This window comes from Leptodactylus fuscus, chromosome 3 (assembly GCF_031893055.1).
Source record: "Leptodactylus fuscus isolate aLepFus1 chromosome 3, aLepFus1.hap2, whole genome shotgun sequence".
NCBI lineage: Eukaryota > Metazoa > Chordata > Amphibia > Anura > Leptodactylidae > Leptodactylus > Leptodactylus fuscus.
In genome coordinates, this window is record NC_134267.1 from 190,177,789 (window position 1) to 190,199,296 (window position 21,508).

The window sequence follows — 21,508 nt, forward strand, 5'->3', positions numbered from 1 at the left end:
GACATATTTTTACAATAGTTTTTATATTTCCTTTCTTACTTCTCTCTTCAGTTATGGCAACCTTACAATTGCCATCAACAAATTTAGGTAATTTGGCAAATCTTCCACCAGGAACCAAATTATACCTAACCACCAACAGTAAGACTACTTCTGGTAAAGGAAAACTTTTGCTAATACCCCAAGGGGCAATTCTGAGAGCTGCTAGCACCGCCAGTAAGTGACTTCTTTCTCTATGCCTGTACTTCCATATATTCATTTTGTAGTATAAACCAGATGAATGGTTGTATTGTGTGACTTCAATAAAATCGCTATCTATAGGGATGACCATTTTTACCCTCGTAAAATGAGTAAGACTGTACACACATACGTCATGGTCGTGGGTGTGTCATGTTGTGGTTTACATTACTTAGATGGCAAAAATAGCCCTGGCTTCTCGCCAGCTGTTATCACAAGGGTTTGTTGCTAAAAATATAGCATTTTATGATGGCTGTCTGATGTCAAACATACATTAGAGGGGTGTTCCTAATAGGGGACTCTCTATTAATATCGATGTCCTTTAATACAGTGTGTGGCCATCAAACTTACCCCTTTAAGTAATGCTGCAAATGGTCTTAATTAGAAATTGCACTTGCTTCCCCATTTTCAGGGGCCATAACTTTCTGTTTTTGTGAAGCAACACGGCTCAGTGGTTAGCACTGCGTCCTTGCAGCGCTGGAGACCTGGGTTCAAATCCTGCCAGTAACAACATCTGCATGGAGTTTGTATGTTCTCCTCGTGTTTGTGTGGATTTCCTCCGATACTATAAAGACATACTGATAGGGAAAAATGTACATTGTGAGCCCTATATGGGGCTCACAATCTGCATTAAAAAAAAAACAACTTTCTGGTTTTGTGTCTTGATATACTCTTAGTTATACAGAGAGCAGGGTCTTGGGTATAGGTTAGTGTTATGTACATCATGCTACAGGTTAAAATCTGCTACTAAGCAAGGTTCTTGCCTTTAACCTCTTAACATCCTACTTTTCCAGACCTCCAATCAGGGGCATCTACAAGTGGTGGCTCAAGCACAGGAAACACCACGTCTGGGTTACCCCAGCATCTCACGTACACCTCCTACATACTAAAACAGACTCCTCAGGTAGGTATATGACTATACAATCCTCAGAATGAAGGCTCAGCACAATTTTTCCCCACACAGAATTCCTCCCAGACACCCTGTGCAGGGCGTTAGACAGCTCTGTTGCACATCCCTGTAATGTAAGAGGTCAGCATCTCTGCTGTACAGGTTACAAAGGTGGCCATGTGAAGTTTATAATCATGTAATGTATGAAAAACATTGTTATCCTTAAAAGTTGAATGCTAGATATAGTTGCTTATGCTTGAAACTGGATATAATGTTATACTGTATGATAAGATGGAGCCTGCATCCAGGAAGGGTGCAAGAAAAACAAATGCTTGACTTGCTGCCACAAGACAGCTCCCCAAGGTTACCACGCAGCATCGGGAGCAGCTGGCTATATATGGCACTGCTTAAACTTTTTCTTTTTCATTGACTTGTACCATACCAATCAGGAATGAATATGTTGTTATATCACTTCCTTTCTCTGCTACTGTTTAACCCCATGGTCTAAATAAAAAGTGCGCCAGTATACATTCTTTGGTTGAGAAAAATGAGGGTGGTGTACAGAGTGCACTCTGTTCTCCTAATTCCATCCAGGAGAATAGATTTGCATATTTTTGACCCATAATCCCTAGCGGAGCAGGAATGACTTGTAAGTCTCCGTACTGCCTATGTAGGCACACACTCTCCCTGATGTGGACGAGTGTCCCCCGACCCTGGTCTATAGTCTCTCACTCTGCCAAATCAGTATCTCTACGCTATGCTGAGGATGGCCCAATAGGCCGAAACAGCGCTGTCCATAGCTGGGAATCTGTTCCTTTTGGGACAGAAATACTGATTTGGCAATTAAATCCACATCATGATTAAAAGACTTTATAACTGAGTCGTTCATGATGTTAAGGATGCTGCCCTCTATAGGGTGGTGTACAGAGTGCACTCTGTTCTCCTAATTCCATCCAGGAGAATAGATTTGCATATTTTTGACCCATAATCCCTAGCGGAGCAGGAATGACTTGTAAGTCTCTGTACTGCCTATGTAGGCACACACTCTCCCTGATGTGGACGAGTGTCCCCCGACCTTGATTGAGAAAAGAACGAATACCAATACAGAGTGGTGTGACTTCTTTACCGCCTGGCACTCAGCCTAATTAATTAGGACAACAACAGTTTCCTGGGATTGTCGGTCAATTAGTCAGAAACGTGACTATGACCTTATCAGCCATACCCTTAAATAGCTGTTTGGCGAACACTTATTCAACCAACAGTTATTTCTACCAACTCACCAATACACGTGCACACTTTTCTCACTCAGGTGTGCCCATGTTCTCAACAGGGAGAGAGGAGTAAGTCACTAGCATACACCTTTGGTATTGCCTTATTTCCCTTGAAATAATGGGCATGTTGAAAGCTAAAATGCTTGGTTTTTGTATTCCTCAGGGGAAAGTCAGGATACCCCCAATATATATTAGATAGTAGTTTAATGAGTATGTCCACCTGGACTGTTAGTCACTGAAAACCTAATATCTTAGAGGAATTTATAGGAATCCATGTTTTCCAGATGCAAAGCGTAAAATATAATGAATATATTCTAGCAGTATTACTTATAGTACGTTATTGTGGATTAGCATGCTTAGCCTCGTGTCTTTTTGGCAGGGAACATTTTTAGTTGGTCAGCCATCTGCACAGGCATCGGGAAAGCAAGCCACCTCGAACGTGGCATCGCAAGGAGGTGCAGGAGCCGCTGCACAGGGACAGCAAACTTTGAAAATAAGCTCAGGACAGAAAGGCACCATTATTACACAGGTAAGGACGGACCACTCTTTTCTTCTAGTCAGGTTAGTACGTCATTTAGAAAAAAGCAGCTAATGTATTCCTTAAAGTCACATCCATTCTGATTTTATTTATTTTTTATTATATATATCTGTTGACTGCTGTCTAATATGAGTTAACAGTGGTCAAATACCGGGCTGCAAATACAATGCATAGACAAAATTTGACAACCTAACATGCTGGCTAGCTGCAGTGGCCACAGGAGGAAGCAGCTCAGGAACTTGCCTAACTCTATCATACATTGAGACAGTATACAATAAGCTTCAGTGCTCCCTCTAGTGGTGACACTAGGCAGCCTGCATTTTATCTTGAAAAGCTAGAAGTACAGAGTCCTTTTTCAACACCAGATTTTCAACCTAAAAATGACATTAGAACAAAGATGGAGATTCACTTTAAAGATTTTTCACCCAGCTGTAGTATTCATACATGTCTCTTTGATGCCCACTATGTTAAGAGAACCGTAGCACAAGACAACTAAGTGAATAATTACTGTTATATGCCCAAAGTCCACTTTTATTATAGGGACAAAAGCTGATGTTTGATTTGGACACATCAGCACATTCTGTATTTATTTTCCTTTATACTATTTCACTTTTTGCTGCTGTGTGCCCAAAACCTGGCCATGCAATACATTAAAAAAAGACTAATCCTGTGGCTCTTTAGATGTGTCCTCTATGTATTGCTCAGCTGGCTTGCTGGTATACAGCAGGAAAATGTGCATGTGTATAAAGATAAAAATTCAGAATCTGTGAGCTTTACATTCTTTTCTAAAGGTTATTGTAAATTGGTGGTTGCTTTTGACATGTTTCTCTTTTAAGGCCCAGTTCACATCTGCGTTCGGGGATTCTGTTCCCCTCTACGCATGAAAAATGCGGAGAGCAAAGTCCTGCAAGCAGCACTTTTCTCTCCAGATTTTTCATGCGAAAATCGGGCAGGAACCACACAGACCCCATTATAGTCTATGGGTCCACGGGTTTCCCAAGGTAGCCGCTTTTTTATGCAGATTAGTTTTCCATTCGGGGAGTCCCCAAGAGGACCCCGAACAGAAACCCATGTGCAGATGTGAACTGGGCTTAAGACATGTTTTATACTGCAGTGTGTGTTATAGCTTACTGTTTTTAGGCATATTCCCATCTGGAATATTTATGGCAAATCCTCCAGTGTGATTCCAAACTATGGTCCCTGCACCTATCTCAAGAATAGGGGTCCTCAACCCTTGTCTTGTAGCCATTGTGAGTGCATAGGTGGCCATGTATTTGCATCTTTCTCCATTTACGCCTGTGGGTGGTCTAAATATAGCAGATTCTGCCTATAGGGATATGCAGTGAATTTCCCAGATGGAAATACCCTTTTTAAAGTGAATCTGCAGCTGTAAATGGTATAGAAATAAGGAGAGCCATGCTATTGTGATGTGTTTTTTCGCTGTGGTCTCACATTTTCAATCACATTTCAGGCAAACAGTAGTGCTTCTGGATTGGTAAAAATATCTGAAAATGTACTAAAGTCATTGCCAGTGACATCTCAGACACAGAAGCCTGGTACTACACTACTAAGGGTTGCAGGTGGTGTTATAACTACAAGTACCACATCATTACCAGCCGTGTCTGCAAATGGACCTGCGCAACAGGTACCGCTAGAGTCACAAGAGAGTCTGTATATAGCCACTCTTTCCTCTGTGTGTATGTATAGAAGTATAATATCACAGTGAAAACAAGTCTCTAGAAACTGATTCTGCATTCATTACAATGATGAAACACAAAATAACTACATTTATAACACGTTTCTCCATTGACATAATCACTGGAAAAGCCTCTTGGTTTTAGAGGTCACATAATGGGTTAATAAGCTGATAGGAAATGAAATCAAGGTATTGTAGTGTATATATAACTATATCCAGAGTAACACAGTACCACTATAGACGTCCATTGCTCTTGTTTGTCAGAGGATGAGGGCAACGGACATTAACAGTAGTAGAGTGTTGGAAAAAGATGAAGCCCCTCCATCTTGTGTCCGTTCCCATAGACACTAATGTAAAATAAACATGATGGAAGCTTTCTTCTCTCATATTTGCTCACTTCTGTAACAGAAGAGTCATCGCATGCAGGGCTCCATCTGCATCAGTCACATAATGTCCGTCACTTTAATCCTATGACGGATGTAAGCAGCGGACATATTGTGATCCTACCCCTAACTGTGTCAGAAAGATGTTACTGAGGGCTGACTCTATCGGCAGATACTGAGCCTGGGCCACTTTGTGGGAAAAGGACAAAGTCATATGACCACTAACCTTGAATTTCACAACATACAAGATGGGAAACAGAATACATATATATTCAGTTATTTCATGTTTAATCATTGTAAGAGATTTGCAGATCACTTTTTAGAGGATTGTTTTCACATTATTACAAGATTCTGATGTTGGGTTCAAAAATCTATAAATTTCTAAGTTATTAATTTGCCGTCATATCAGTATTGTTCCATGGTGAGGTGGAAAGGTCTGAGGTAGATGAGATTTTCCCTTCTTTAGGAAAGACTTATATAAAGTCTCATTACAGAAGAAAACTAGACCCTGTGTCTACCAGTCTTGTTGCCCCTTTCATTTTACATTCTTACTTACAAAAATGTAAAATATGAACTAGTCAGTTCCTGTGTATATCTAATCCCGTTTTCTTGGCCCAGACTTTTAGAAACCTTGACCTCTATGTCATAACCTTTCTTACCAACCTTTCTTAGCAGCCAACGCTTCCCTTCCACCTCATCATGGAACAGATATTTTGTGTTTTAGCAAATATTTTTCTTGTAACTTTGCGGTAAAATTCCTGTGTTATTCCTCCTGGAAAATTGTCAATAAATTGACAACGGAGTGTTACCATTGTCCTTGTCACAGTTTACCCTCCGGCCATGATTGAACAGCACGGGCGCTACACAGAAGTCATCTGTGTGCAGGCCGTGCTTCAGCAGCCCCATTCATTCAATGGAAGCACAGCCACAAAACCAGACAGAAATAGGACCTGTCCTGAGTTTTGCGGCCCAGACTTTCGGTCCTCACACTGATCCATGTAATTCACGGTCATGTGCATAGGCCAAGAGAAATGAATGGGTCAGTGTGCGATCCAGAAAAAAACGAGGCCTTAGAGGATTAACCAGTGTTGACCGTCTCAAACTGTAGGAAATGGAAACCTCTAGCTGTAAATTTATTGGTACATATCCACAAGGAATAACGCAGGGGTAACACAGTGCGGAGTTGTAGATTTTCAGTGTATTGTCTCTTTGAAAGTTGTAGTTTTTAACATGTCCATGCGCTGGACTAAAAGTCTTAAACTACATATTTCCTAAAGTTGCTCATGGAGAACTAATGTACTATACACCATTCTACAGGGTGTTCACTTCTCCTTTCTGCCACCATGTTCTATGACTGTTTCTTCACTTCATTATCTTGCAACCTTCTTTTCTCAGGTTCCTGAAGGGTCAAGTACCTCTGCTCCTTCTGCGTCATCATCCAATAAAACCCACGTACAGCAGCCCAGCGCAGCACAGAACAGCGGCCAAGTGAAGATTGTGGGGGTTAGTAAACCTGGTACATTGCAGGTTCCAGTCCTGTCATCCAGAGCCACACTCAGCCCTGTCCCCAGCACTGCTATGTTACCAGGTATGTTCATCTAGCGGCCATTCTTCAAATTGTCACCTGGTATATTTGTTTTAGAGCTATATTGTATGTGTATGTAAAAGAGAACTATTGCCAAAATTCCCATATTGTTTGGCAGCAATACGAAATGCAACGTGGCCCTGTTTCTGGGTAAAAAGCAAAACCTTTTCTTCTGATGCGAGACTACTCCTATAGTTTTGTAAGGGCTTGTTCACATCTGCGTTGTGCTCTCCGTTCTGCAGGTTTCCGTTTCCTGCACAAAACAGAGGCAGGAGACGGAAACCTGCAGGACTCTTTTTCTTTCTCTCTTTCTTCATTTGAATGGGTGAGAAAGCTGTCCGGCCGTGAGCGGCGGTGAGCGTTTTATGCTCTCCGCCGTGAAACCGGGTTTTTTAATCCAGACACAGTTGGACATGCAGTACTCTGTGTCCGGATTAAAAAACCCGGGTTCGCGGCGGAGAGCATAAAACGCTCACCACCGCTCACGGCCGGACCCGGTCTGTAGTTTCCGTCTTCTTGCATGCAGAAGACGGAGACCAGAACGCAGGTGTGAACCTAGCGTAATATATAAATAATATCTGGAGCTTTTGTTTTGTGTGGTTATATTTTTTTTTTTTGATCTTGCATTACTTCTGTGGATTTTGTACTGTTGTTAAACTGCATTTCCCTGTTTTCCAGTTAAATCTGATCCAGACTCCAGTAACACGTTGCTGTTTCACACTGGTTCTTCAGCGGTAAAATTAGAAGATAATATGGAATCAGAATCCAGCTCAGTCAAGTAAATATCTTTGATCCACCCCCTGCTATCATTTAGTCCTATATCCCTCTTACCCATAGGTGTTCCATTACATACCACATCCCCATGACAGCCTGTTAAGTCTATATATACCATTGGGGTCCCTTCAATGAGAGCCAGTACCTCCCCCACAACCACCTTTACCTGAGCCTATGTGACAAGTTGTATGTTTTGCTTCTTGATGGTAATGCCACTTTGTAAATATTACAGGACAGAACATCTCCAGAACTTCAAGCAGCTGCTAACTGCGACTGTAAAGAAGGTTCCACTTATAGGGGAAAGAGGTAGGAAATGTCTTTTTTTTTTTTTTTTTTTTTTTCTTGTCCTAGAATGGGCTTTTGTTCTTCTCTGTGATGATGACATTGTATTTTTCCCGTTTCAAGACCTAAAATGCAGAAGAGTTCTCTTTCATGTAGCTGTTATGTAATGGAAATTAAAATTCTTACATAATGGCTCCATTACTAAATTCTAGAACCAGAGCAGTTGTCTGGATGAGGCATACATGAGGCATACATTTGACACCAGGCCCTTTGTTGCGCCAAATGTGCCCCTGCGCCCCACCTGCTACTGTTTTGGGAATGTAGGTGTTGCGGGACAAGGATCACCTCAGCCTGACTGATTTACTAAAGCTCATGCCATGAGAGAGTATGGAAATCTATAGCATATCGTACCTGCTGTAGTTTTCCATTCGGACTACCAGGACCTCCGATAAATTTCTAAAGAGACCGCAGCCTCTGCATACATCTCTTGGTCCCTGCGCCAATCGGGTCATTTAATAAGACTGGCATACACTACAACAGTCTTAATAAATTTGCCCCACTTTGTTCACTTTCTACTAGAGACTGGTATCACCATATTTCAGAAGTTCTATTATAAGGGGTTTTCCTGGACTTAATAATCGATGACCTATACTTAGGATAGTTCATCAACCGAATATGGGCAGGGGTCTAACATCTGGGTCATGGGCTATGGGCAGTTCATTTCTTTATATTTTTATAAAACTCCCCATTGGTGTTTGTTTTCTTCCAGACCATACAGAATTGTATACATTATTCCATATGAGCAACACAGTTTAGCTTAGAGACCACTAGCTATATGAAATAGCGGGTGGCTATTGCTTTAACCCCTTATTGACCATAAGCCAGTTTGGTTTATCTTCTATGTACAAGTCCATATTTCTCCAGATGTATATGCAATGCTGGCATCAAAATCATAACATTTAGTGGAGTGATGTCATATCATTCCTTCTCTGTAAGTAAAATGTATTAATATTTATGTAGAAGATACTAGTATTAAATGTCTGGGTTGTAATTCTCGCTTTCCACAGATGAAGATGGTAGTAACCCATACTGTGCAGGTTCCCTGGAGCAGTATTATAGCTGGCACATCGGTAAAAGAAGAGCGTCTGAGGTATGTGCCATTTTAGATTTAGTTTAAATAACATTATAAGGGTGGAAACACTATGTATTACTGACTGTTATAGCATCTGTATAGGTGTAAGAGGTACCAATGCACCTCTCTACATAGTCTCCTATTTCCCAGAAGCTTATAGCGGTTTTATTTTTGGACTCCATAGGAATCTGACATAAGAGATTGGGGCAAATTTACTAATCCCATCAAAGATTTAGACATTACATTCTAGACTAGACTAGAATAGCCTGAAAATATACCAGATTTATCACATTGGCTGATACTGACTGACGAATCTGGTGGATCTTTACACTGTCTAGTCTGATTTTATATGACTTATTTTTCTTACTTTTCTTCAATAATTTTGCATGTTAAGCCGCATCCCCTTATTGACATGCCACTCCCCTTATCTGCTAAGTTGTGCACCTTTAACAGGCAAGGTGAAAAAACAGTCTAATTAATATGGCGCGCATCATATATACAAGAGTTTTTTTTATTTTATTAGTAGTATAATAATATTTTTGTGCTGGAGTTCTGGCTTAACGAAAAAGTTTAGTGACTTTTGTAATTTATATAATATGTAAATGTACTTTCTTTAGTGGCAACGAGCAATTACCTTGAAGAAGATGTTACAAGAAATCATAGAAAAGCAAGCAAAATTTAGTAACTTTACTCCATTAAAGACCAAGGAAATTGTACACTGGTGCAGAATTCATGGTTATACTCCCCCGGATCCTGAGAATGCCAATGATGAGCGGGAATCTTTTGAAGACGTGCTGACCCGCATTGATCATGAAGCAGGTAAATGAGGCTATTACTTCCAGGTGATGGGGTTTTGTGGAAATTAGAGATGAGCGAACACTGTTCGGATCAGCCGTTCCAAACAGTACGCTCCCATAGAAATGAATGGAAGCACCTGGCACGGCGACCAGCCCCCGGCAAAGTGTACGTGCCAGGTGCTTCCATTCATTTCTGTGGGAGCGTGCTGTTCGGAACGGCTGATCCGAACAGTGTTCGCTCATCTCTAGTGGAAATCTCCACTATATATAATCCTTATAGAAATGCTGCAGAAAACTGGTCCACTGTGTTAAGTCAAGTGTAGGCCATAAGTAGAGAACGAATGCATGACATACAGAGATTTTTCTTTGGTTTCCTTTAAATCCCTTTGTCCTTGATGGCCCTTTAAAGGGGTATTCTCATCCCAGGCATTTGTGGCATATTCACAGCGGTGAGAAACATATCTGTGTTTAGTACTGTAGCACAAATGTTTCTGCCGTAGACTAGAAAGAAAAAAAATTAACTTGTATCTTTTGGTGACTCTGTAATCCGAAAAGCTTGTAGTGACAAGACAAGGCGCCTGTGCAGAATACAGTTATTGTGATCTTTTTATTTTATGTAAATTGGTGTCTGTACATTTCCAAGTATTTATGCCTTTTTCTTATTTTTCAGCTTTACCCTCCTCCTATTCTTCCCCTGACGCTCTCTGTAGGAAAGTGGAGGAACTAGAGAAGGTTCTGAAAAAGGAGAAAGAAGTGGAAGAGGATGTTGATATCCTCAGCATAGAGGTGGAACACAAACCTCAGGTTAAAAAAGAAAAGGAAGAGGGAGATGATGTCAAAGTTTACTTGACCCCGAGCCTATCGTGTGAGTTTATCAGAGACACAGCACAGGAGGTAAGGGTTAACAGACTGCTTGAAGATTTGTTACATGCTATGCAGAATTTGTAAAGAATTTTCCTATTTTATAAAGCGATGGCATATGTGTATGTTGTAACATTTCTTTATGGTGAGTGAAGACCCTCCCCACTGAGCCTGAGAATGAAACGTTCACTGTTTGTTCTCTCATAACTGCATGTCCAGCCACCAGCTATACAGGGAACAGCAGTGTCACCCTATTTAAGGGGAATGGGTCCAGCTGCAGGTCACTGTATAGTAGGTGACCATATGCGCTGTTATGCAGAATACAAGTTGAAAAGGGTCCCAGTGCTAAACCAGCACTGCACCTCCCTCCATTTTCTGGATCACAGGGGGCCCAGAGGTTGGTAGCAATGTGTCATCACTTTACTAGTTACCCTTGCAAGTAAACCTTGTGTATAGGGGAAAACTTTTTTTTTTTTTAAACAAAATTTCTCTTTCACTTCCATTATACTGGACATGTTATACAGCTCCATTGTCCTCAGTATTCTTTAAAAAGAAAACCGAGATAAATAATAGACTAAAGCAGAGCAGAATGTGACTATAGAAACCCTGTCCACACACTATTCTACAAAGCATACCGCTATTATATTGTACTGAATGGCTACAGTAGAAAGTGAGGGCATTTTAGGTGCAACTTGCAATATAAAACGGACACAGGCTTGGAAAAAAAAATAAAAATATATATCCTATTAATATTATAAATGTGAAAGTTTGTGAGTTTGGATGTTTGTGGGTTTGTGTGTTCGGATGTTTGTTAGTCAATCACGCAAAACCCGCTCGACCGATTTGGCTGAAATTTTCCACAAACATAGTTAATACACCCCATTGCGCAATAGGCTACTTTTCGTCACAATAGCGCACATACATTTTTCCCAGGACCCCCACAAACCCCAAACTCACATCACCATCTCTGCAATCTCACACACTTTGGACCATAGCAAGCCACAAAATTCATATTGCCCTCTACAGCCTCGCCCCTAACCCCACACAATCACATATACATATACTTTACCACTTTGCCCCTCACCTTAACGATACTCCAGGAGGCTCTCTTTAACGCTCCAGAGCAGCCATGTTTGCCAACCCCCACCGCTATGACAATCCGCGACACCGCCCACCCATGTCAATACCCCTAGGCGGTCTAATAAATGCAAAAAAAAAGTTTAAAAAAAGTTAAAAAAAATATTAAAAACAAAAAAAAAAGGATTAAAAATTCAAATCACCCCCCTTTCCCTAGAACACATATAAAAGTAGTTAAAAACTGTGAAACATATACATGTTAGGTATCCCCACGTCCAAAATCGCCTGCTCTACAAAGCTATACAAATATTTTTCCTGTTCGGTAAACGCCGTAGCGGGAAAAATGGTCAAAAGTGTCACTGTTTTGATTCTGATAAAAATTTGAATAAAAAGTGATCAAAGCAATAACATTTCCTGCAGATGGTAGAACTACAAAGTACACCCAGTCCCGCAAAAAAAGACGCCCTATACATCCCCGTACACGGACGTATAAAAAGTTACGGCTGTCGGAATATGCCGACTTTTCAAAAAAAAAATTTTTAACAGTTTTGGATTTGTTTTTAAGGGGTCAAAATGTAACTAAAACCATATAAATTTGGTATCCCCGGAATCGTAACGAAACACAGAATACAGGGGACATGTCATTTTGGTTGCACAGTGAACGCCGTAAAACCAAAGCCCGTAAGAAAGTCGCAGAAATGCATTTTTTCTTGAAATCCACCCCATTTTGAATTTTTTCCCTGCTTCCCAGTACATTATATAGAATAATTAATGGTGGCATCATGAAGAAAAATTTGTCCCGCAAAAATTAAGACCTCATATGGCTCTGGGAGCGGAGAAATAAAAAAGTTATGGGGTTTAGAAGGAGGGGAGTCAAAAACGAAACTCAAAAAATGCCATCGGCGGGAAAGGGCTAACTTCAAATACTTCTGTCCCAAAGTCACTATGTAAAGTTTCTCACAACACCATATATATAGCAGCTCAAATACAAAGTAACTTCAACACAAAAGTCTCACGTATTCTCAGAATTACAGCAAAAACAAGATACAAACTTACATTTCATATCCCATCCCTTATACACAGTACGAAAACCTTACCCGCGCCTGTATATACCCACTTCTACAATCACCGCAGACGAAGTCGCGGGTAACAGCTAGTGTATATATATATATATATATGTATATATATATATATATATATATATATATATATATATATATATAGTTTTATTACATGAAGAGAATTGTCGGAGTACATGATATGAATGTTAGATAGAGAGACTTCACAAAGAGTTGTGTTCAAACTTCATTTATTTATTTTACGTAAAGTTGAGTAAAACGTTTTTCGGTCACAAGACCTTCCTCAGACTCTACAATAAAGCGCAATAGCCCAATGTTAAATGCTTATTCACTCACAGGTGATGTCATATATACAGTATTTACAAAATTACACGTACAAACGAGGATAAACAGAACAACAACAAACAAACATAAAAAAACACATAGTAAGCCATGTCCAGAGGAGTCGGTTGTAACAGCAGATGGTATGCCAGTATATAGAGAAGCTCATTGTTAGGGAGCAGATAAGGATATACCAATACAATTACACAAATCATTCAGTTAGAATACATAACCAGAGGTATAGTGAGTAATAATAAACAACAATTCATCTGAAATGAGTTGAATGAATATATAAATGCCAGCACAGTGGTAAGCGCTAGATGAACGGCCTGATGTAGCCTAAGGGTAAATTGGAAACATATGAGCTGTAATGTCTGATTACTTCATAAGTAGAAACATGTATGCTCGTTGCCCAGGGGTCCTTACCTCCAGTATCGCCGAACCAGGCCCGCATAGAGAAGAAAAAATGGAAGAAAGAACGGCAGCAGCCGTAGTTGGGATACCGTGACCCTCTTACTGCTGATGAATGCCTCTGGCGTGTCGATGTAGCAGACGCGCTCTGCTAACTTAAAAAGGGCGCCGGGCGGCCGCTCATTGGCTCATCCCGCGCCTGCGTGTTTGCGGCTAATAGGAGACTCCGTGCGCGCATGCGCACTGAGCGTATAGTGACGATGTATGCATTGCGGCTGTACGTAGTGTGGCGCATGCGTGTTAGAGGTCCTCGCGGAGATAACAGACACTGCTCCGTTGCGTAGGTATGGGGAGTCTATCTGACATAATGTCAGTGAGTGGGTGGATCGGTAGTCCCAATACAAGAAGACAATGAGCCATCACCTACACTCACCGGCCACTTTATTAGGTACACCTGTCCAACTGCTCGTTAACACTTAATTTCTAATCAGCCAATCACATGGCGGCAACTCAGTGCATTTAGGCATGTAGACATGGTCAAGACAATCTCCTGCAGTTCAAACCGAGCATCAGTATGGGGAAGAAAGGTGATTTGAGTGCCTTTGAACGTGGCATGGTTGTTGGTGCCAGAAGGGCTGGTCTGAGTATTTCAGAAACTGCTGATCTACTGGGATTTTCACGCACAACCATCTCTAGGGTTTACAGAGAATGGTCCGAAAAAGAAAAAACATCCAGTGAGCGGCAGTTCTGTGGGCGGAAATGCGTTGTTGATGCCAGAGGTCAGAGGAGAATGGCCAGACTGGTTCGAGCTGATAGAAAGGCAACAGTGACTCAAATAGCCACCCGTTACAACCAAGGTAGCCAGAAGAGCATCTCTGAACGCACAGTACGTCGAACTTTGAGGCAGATGGGCTACAGCAGCAGAAGACCACACCGGGTGCCACTCCTTTCAGCTAAGAACAGGAAACTGAGGCTACAATTTGCACAAGCTCATCGAAATTGGACAATTGAAGATTGGAAAAACGTTGCCTGGTTTGATGAGTCTCGATTTCTGCTGCGACATTCGGATGGTAGGGTCAGAATTTGGCGTCAACAACATGAAAGCATGGATCCATCCTGCCTTGTATCAATGGTTCAGGCTGGTGGTGGTGGTGTCATGGTGTGGGGAATATTTTCTTGGCACTCTTTGGGCCCCTTGGTACCAATTGAGCATCGTTGCAACGCCAAAGCCTACCTGAGTATTGTTGCTGACCATGTCCATCCCTTTATGACCACAATGTACCCAACATCTGATGGCTACTTTCAGCAGGATAATGCGCCATGTCATAAAGCTGGAATCATCTCAGACTGGTTTCTTGAACATGACAATGAGTTCACTGTACTCCAATGGCCTCCACAGTCACCAGATCTCAATCCAATAGAGCATCTTTGGGATGTGGTGGAACGGGAGATTCGCATCATGGATGTGCAGCTGACAAATCTGCGGCAACTGTGTGATGCCATCATGTCAATATGGACCAAAATCTCTGAGGAATGCTTCCAGCACCTTGTTGAATCTATGCCACGAAGAATTGAGGCAGTTCTGAAGGCAAAAGGGGGTCCAACCCGTTACTAGCATGGTGTACCTAATAAAGTGGCCGGTGAGTGTATATTGGACAAAAATGATGGGAGTAGGTAGGAAATAAGAACTGGATATGCCAACAATGTGAAAAATAAAATGAAAAATAATTACCTCTAACACGCATGCGCCACACTACGTACGGCCGCAATGCATACATCGTCACTATACGCTCAGTGCGCATGCGCGCACGGAGTCTCCTATTAGCCGCAAACACGCAGGCGCGGGATGAGCCAATGAGCGGCCGCCCGGTGCCCTTTTTAAGTTAGCAGAACGCGTCTGCTACATCGACACGCCAGAGGCATTCATCAGCAGTAAGAGGGTCACGGTATCCCAACTACGGCTGCTGCCGTTCTTTCTTCCATTTTTTCTTCTCTATGCGGGCCTGGTTCGGCGATACTGGAGGTAAGGACCCCTGGGCAACGAGCATACATGTTTCTACTTATGAAGTAATCAGACATTACAGCTCATATGTTTCCAATTTACCCTTAGGCTACATCAGGCCGTTCATCTAGCGCTTACCACTGTGCTGGCATTTATATATTCATTCAACTCATTTCAGATGAATTGTTGTTTATTATTACTCACTATACCTCTGGTTATGTATTCTAACTGAATGATTTGTGTAATTGTATTGGTATATCCTTATCTGCTCCCTAACAATGAGCTTCTCTATATACTGGCATACCATCTGCTGTTACAACCGACTCCTCTGGACATGGCTTACTATGTGTTTTTTTATGTTTGTTTGTTGTTGTTCTGTTTATCCTCATTTGTACGTGTAATTTTGTAAATACTGTATATATGACATCACCTGTGAGTGAATAAGCATTTAACATTGGGCTATTGCGCTTTATTGTAGAGTCTGAGGAAGGTCTTGTGACCGAAAAACGTTTTACTCAACTTTACGTAAAATAAAAAAATGAAGTTTGAACACAACTCTTTGTGAAGTCTCTCTATCTGACACGAGTTGAGGGTTGGGACCCTGACTTCACTTATACAGGACCGAGGCTGTATCCCTATTTCTGATATGAATGTTAGTTACAGTATATCGTGTTCTTCATACATTACACAACTATTCTCAGCCCAATATGTTTCATTCCTTTGACCTTTAGATTGGGGTTTCGTTACAACCAGTGGAAGTCCATGACAATGTGTATGCTTCTCCGGTAGAAGAAATGATATTAAAGGTAAACTTTTACTTTCTAGTCATCTTTTACTGCCATTTTTAAAACACATTTTTCATTCTTTATTTCTTTTCATTTATTTGCTATTACCTTTCCTTAGGCCACTCAGCAGTTTGTCAGTGACTTGCTACGAGACGCTTTAGCTGTGGGATACCAGATGACCTCTCGCAAACGGTATGTTTCTACTATGTGCCTAGATGTAACAAGAAAGCCCTTAGATATAGTATACATTTGTTGCAAAGGGGTAAAAGTAAAACTTAGTGATTTTATTTTTATTTTTTTTCCTCCCATTGAATAATCACCAAAAATAATAAGCACAAGACCAGTGAAGCTGCAGTTTGCATTTTTCTGAAAGTATATATTCCCAGTCTTATTCACAAATATGTAGCTGAATACTCCATTTTTACTCCATGGTAAAGAAAGCGCACTAAAATGCAAAATGTCTGTTTGGTGTACAGTTGATAACACACAGCCCCAGTACACACAGTTAAAAATGGTGACTGAACCTGTCAACTTTAGTGGGACCAGCGTCCCGCCCCGCCCCTGGGGACATAAAGCTTGGACATGTTGAATTTTACCATGTCCAATCCTTTGTTCCCTTGGAAGATATGTTGGTGCCAGAAGAGTCTAGGAGTGGCTTACGCCTCTCTCCCCATTGAAAAGACATGCACACCCTGCCATGATTATGGAGGTTTGAGAGGAATAGCCATCGGCTGAATGAGCATTCACTGGACAGCTATTGAGCCCATACTGCAAAGCTGACATATAATTATAGGGCTTTCCTGGTCTGTCTAGCTTTTTAGGGCATATGATCATCATAGAAGAGGGTCCTCCATTCAGGTCCTTCCGTTATGAACCAGAGAAATTACAAACAGCTGACAATAGCTTTCCCGGGCACAGTTTGTCAGTCTGCAGGGATTCTATGGCGACACTCGAGGATTTTCGCACTTTGACCATCTCTTTGCATTAGTTTTTTGCATATCGGTTAAACAGATCCACTAAGGGCTCGTTCACATCTGCGTTCATGGGTCCTTATTGCAGGTTTCCGTTTCCTGCATAAAACAGATGCAGGAGACGGAAGCCTGCAGGAGACTTTCTCACCCATTCATTTGAATGGGTGAGAAAGCTGTCCGACCGTGCGCGGCAGTGAGCGTTTTGCGCTCTCCGCCGCGAAACCGGGTTTTATAATCCGGACACAGAGTCGGACATGCACTACTCTGTGTCCAGATAAAAAAATCCGGTTTCGCGGCGGAGAGCCTAAAACGCTCACCGCCGCGCACGGCCGGACCCGGTCTATGGTTTCCGTCTTCTGCCATGCAGAAGACGGAAACCATAGTACGGACACATGAACGCAGGTGTGAACCCAGCGTCAGCAGTCAAAAAGTATTGTGAATTGTCTCTAAACTATATAGTTGCTTAGTGTTATTTCTCTTTTGTTTCATGTATTGTGTTTATTTTCTCCTGAACAGAGCACCAAGAGAAATCAGTGTTGCCAACATCCATCAAGCAATCTGCAATATTCCTCTATTTGACTTCCTCACAAACAAGCACTTGGGGGTTTTACATGTGGACGATGTATTGCCATTGAAATAGAATGTCATACAGCAACAAGCACTATTTTTGTAACGTAGAGGTATATGTTCTTATTTTTTCGGTTTTGTGCTTTTGTGCTGCACAGCATAATGGTGTACAACTCCCATTTACGTATGTATATATTTGAGAGGTAAAATAATGAATAAACTCACATCTCTGGTATCTTTCATGGCTGCTGTCAATACTGATTGGGGTCTCCTCTATGTTGGTATTTTCAAGTTGTGTCATGGAGGGGGGTCGGGAAGAAGGAATCTCTTATTACTGATGATATATACAGTCATTTTGTCACCAGTAAGCAATGTAGAAGACAATTCAATCATGGAAAATTGTAACTGTTTGATATGAAACCATAGACCCAGTCAGGGACGTAACTAGAAAAGACTGTATCCCATTGCAAGATTATTATAGCCCCCATTACAGATTTGCCTCAGCATGATATAACTTACTGTCATGTATACATGGTGTATTGCCCCCTCCCCCCCCCCAATACAGTAAGTGCCACCTCTACAGGCCCCCCACACAATATATTGGGCCCCACAGAATGTCTTTAGGCAGTTACTTTTTGGATTACTCCAGCAGGTAATGGCCAGTACTCACTTATCCATCCCTGGCCCTGCCCACAAACACCTCCACTTCACCCTCAGACCTTTGCTGCATATTATGTCTCTACACTGAATGGCAATATATTATACAAAAAAAAAAAAAAAACAGGTGGCCGAGGCGGTACTTCTGCTCCTGGATCCAGCCAGTTCCATGCTTTGGATTATCTCCTTGGGTCTACTGCTCTTCTGCTTCAGATAAATAGTACTGGATGTGTGTTATGCCTCAATTCACATTAACTCATGTGTTCTTTGAGTGGCAACATTTTGTCTCCAAAGAAGATAGTAAATAAAGTGGGTCATTCACTTGCAATGTCTCCGGTTCCAAGGCAGCGGATCATATTTACCTTTTCAGTGCTCACTGAAATGATTCATTATATAGTCTTAATGCAACCTTAAGAGGGTATTCCCATCTCAAGAATTCTATCTAAAATGCTAGTTTATGAAAATACAAGAGTCCTAAATCCATTGCTTTAGCAATGCTGCTTCATTTGTCTGCTATGTGAGGTTATTCCTCTCTTCTTTACACAACATTGTCAAGGTACCCAGCCTGTTATCTGATCTCATGTTGAATGCTGTGACTCATTACCGTCTGAAGGGAAGCAGGGCTGAGTTCTTTGGATTATGCTTGTTCTCAGCTATTATTTCCTGCTCTTATTTCAGCTAATTGCAGTTTGCGGATAAAGGCTCAGACAGTGTTTTATCTTTTGATCTGAGTACAAATATAATATTGAGTTTACTACCAGTCCTTCGCCGACATGGAGTGTGTAAGTTTTTGTTTTTGTATCCTCTATAAACCTGTGTAATATAATATATATTTAGAATGGGTTCACATGTACCACAGAGTCTCTGTTGGGGAGTCTGTCAGAAAAAAACGCTGAAAGCTGGCAGGAGAAAAGTCCTGCACAGAGGACACTTGGCGGACCCCATTATAGTCAATAGGGTCCACTGATGTCCGTATGAAACCACTATTTTAGTGGTCTGGCTCCCAGCAGGGACCGTAGCACTAGTGTGAACCTACCGTGTTGGCCAAAAGTATTGGCACCCCTGCAATTCTGTCAGATAATACTAATTTTCTTCCAGAAAATGATTGCAATCACAAATTCTTTGGTATTATTATCTTCATTTAATTTGTCTTCAATGGAAAAACACAAAAAGAATTGTCAAAAAGCCAAATTGGATATAATTCCACAGCAAACCTAAAAAAGGGGGTGGACAAAAGTATTGGCACTGTTTGAAAAATCATGTGATGCTTCTCTAATTTGTGTAATTAACAGCACCTGTTACTTACCTGAGGCACCTAACAGGTGGTGGCAATAACTAAATCACACCTGTAGCCAGTTGAAATAGATGAAAGTTGACTCAACCTTTGTCCTGTGTCCTTGTGTGTACCACATTGAGCATGGAGAAAAGAAAGAAGACCAAAGAACTGTCTGAGGGCATGAGAAGCAAAATTGTGAGGAAGCACGAGCAATCTCAAGGCTACAAGTCCATCTCCAAAGACCTGAATGTTTCTGTGTCTACCGTGCGCAGTGTCATCAAGAAGTTTAAAGCCCATGGCACTGTGGCCAACGTCCCTAGATGTGGACGGAAAAGAAAAATTGACAAGAGATTTCAACGCAAGATTGTGCAGATGGTGGATAAAGAACCTCGACTAACATCCAAACAAGTTCAAGCTGCCCTGCAGTCCGAGGGTACAACAGTGTCACCCCGTACTATCCATCGGCGTCTGAATGAAAAGGGACTGTATGGTAGGATACCCAGGAAGACCCCACTTCTTACCCTTAGACATAAAAAAGCCAGGCTGGAGTTTGCCAAAACTTACCTGAGAAAGCCAAAAACGTTTTGGAAGAATGTTCTCTGGTCAGATGAGACAAAGGTAGAGTTTTTGGGGAAAAGGCATCAACATAGAGTTTACAGGGGAAAAAAAAGAGGCCTTCAAAGAAAAGAACACTGTCACTACAGTCAAACATGGCGGAGGTTCCCTGATTTTTATGGGTTGCTTTGCTGACCTCTGGCACTGGACTGCTTGACCGTGTGCATGGCATTATGAAGTCTGAAGACTACCAACACATTTTGCAGCATAATGTAGGGCCCAGTGTGAGAAAGCTAGGTCACCCTCAGAGGTCATGGGTCTTCCAGCAGGACAATGACTCAAAACACACTTCAAAAAGCACTAGAAAATGGTTTGAGAGAAAGCACTGGAGACTTCTAAAGTGGCCAGCAATGAGTCCAGACCTGAATTCCATAGAACACCTGTGGGGGAGAGATCTCTTGATGGCAGTTTGGAGAAGGCCCCCTTCACATCTCAGAGACCTGGAGCAGTTTGGCAAAGAAGAAAATCTAAAATTCCAGCAGAGCCTTGTAAGAAACTCATTGATGGTTACCGGAAGCGGTTGTTCGCAGATATTTTGTCTAAAGGTTGTGTTACCAAGTATTAGGCTGAGGGGGCCAATACTTTTGTCCGGCCCATTTTTGAAGTTTTGTGTAAAATGATCAATGATTTGACTTTTTTTCATTCTCTTTTGTGTTTTTTTTTCATTGCAAGCAAAATAGATGAAGATATTAATACCAAAGAGTTTGTGCTTGCAATCATTTTCTGGAAGAAACTGAGTATTATCTGACAGAATTGCAGGGGTGCCAGTACTTTTGCCAACACTGTAGTGTAACTGCTCAAAATTGATCTGCATTGATATTAGATTTATAATAATAGACATTGCCTTTACCATGAGATATCTACGGAGATACTTAATAGTGTCCTGTCCATGAGACAGTCAAAGCTGCCCACCAGCTTGTGGAAGAATACAGAAAGGCCCCACATTGCAAAAATGCAGTTTTTTTGTTTGTTTTTTTTGAGCCAAAGCCAGGAGTAGATTGAGCAAAAGGTAGAAGTATAAGAGCCTTCTATATATTTCTCATTGCATTTGTAGCCATTCTTGGCTTTGGCGCAAAAAACCACAACAAAATCTGCAACAAAAAAAAGCTGCATTTCCACAACGTGGGGCCTTAGCCTCTGTTATATTTCCCTCCCTTGAAGTGAGCATGTACAGTACTATAATCCCCCTTCCAGTATTGAATGATGACATAAGTAGCAATTCCATTGGCTGGAACGTTGTACTCTTTATTATATTCTGCCCATTCTCTACTGTGACAAGTGACCGTCCATATTTTATACATTCTA

General features: G+C 41.4%; 1 protein-coding gene across 2 annotated transcripts in view; it reads left to right on the forward strand.

The window, feature by feature from the left end:
• The window catches only part of YEATS2 (YEATS domain containing 2), a 29,511-nt gene extending 11,630 nt beyond the window's left edge, over nucleotides 1–17,881 (forward strand). Inside the window, exons 16-28 of one of the 2 annotated variants that reach the window (XM_075268917.1) lie at nucleotides 52–213; nucleotides 1,029–1,138; nucleotides 2,774–2,923; nucleotides 4,404–4,577; nucleotides 6,407–6,599; nucleotides 7,275–7,374; nucleotides 7,603–7,676; nucleotides 8,720–8,802; nucleotides 9,402–9,603; nucleotides 10,252–10,475; nucleotides 16,064–16,138; nucleotides 16,236–16,309; nucleotides 17,605–17,881. In XM_075268917.1, coding sequence (XP_075125018.1) covers nucleotides 52–213; nucleotides 1,029–1,138; nucleotides 2,774–2,923; nucleotides 4,404–4,577; nucleotides 6,407–6,599; nucleotides 7,275–7,374; nucleotides 7,603–7,676; nucleotides 8,720–8,802; nucleotides 9,402–9,603; nucleotides 10,252–10,475; nucleotides 16,064–16,138; nucleotides 16,236–16,309; nucleotides 17,605–17,728 — 1,745 coding nt within the window. In that variant the 3' untranslated portion in view covers nucleotides 17,729–17,881. The remainder of the gene's footprint in view (nucleotides 1–51; nucleotides 214–1,028; nucleotides 1,139–2,773; nucleotides 2,924–4,403; nucleotides 4,578–6,406; nucleotides 6,600–7,274; nucleotides 7,375–7,602; nucleotides 7,677–8,719; nucleotides 8,803–9,401; nucleotides 9,604–10,251; nucleotides 10,476–16,063; nucleotides 16,139–16,235; nucleotides 16,310–17,604) is intronic. The other variant, XM_075268918.1, reaches the window with a different exon arrangement.
• Nucleotides 17,882–21,508: the final 3,627 nt, after the last annotated feature.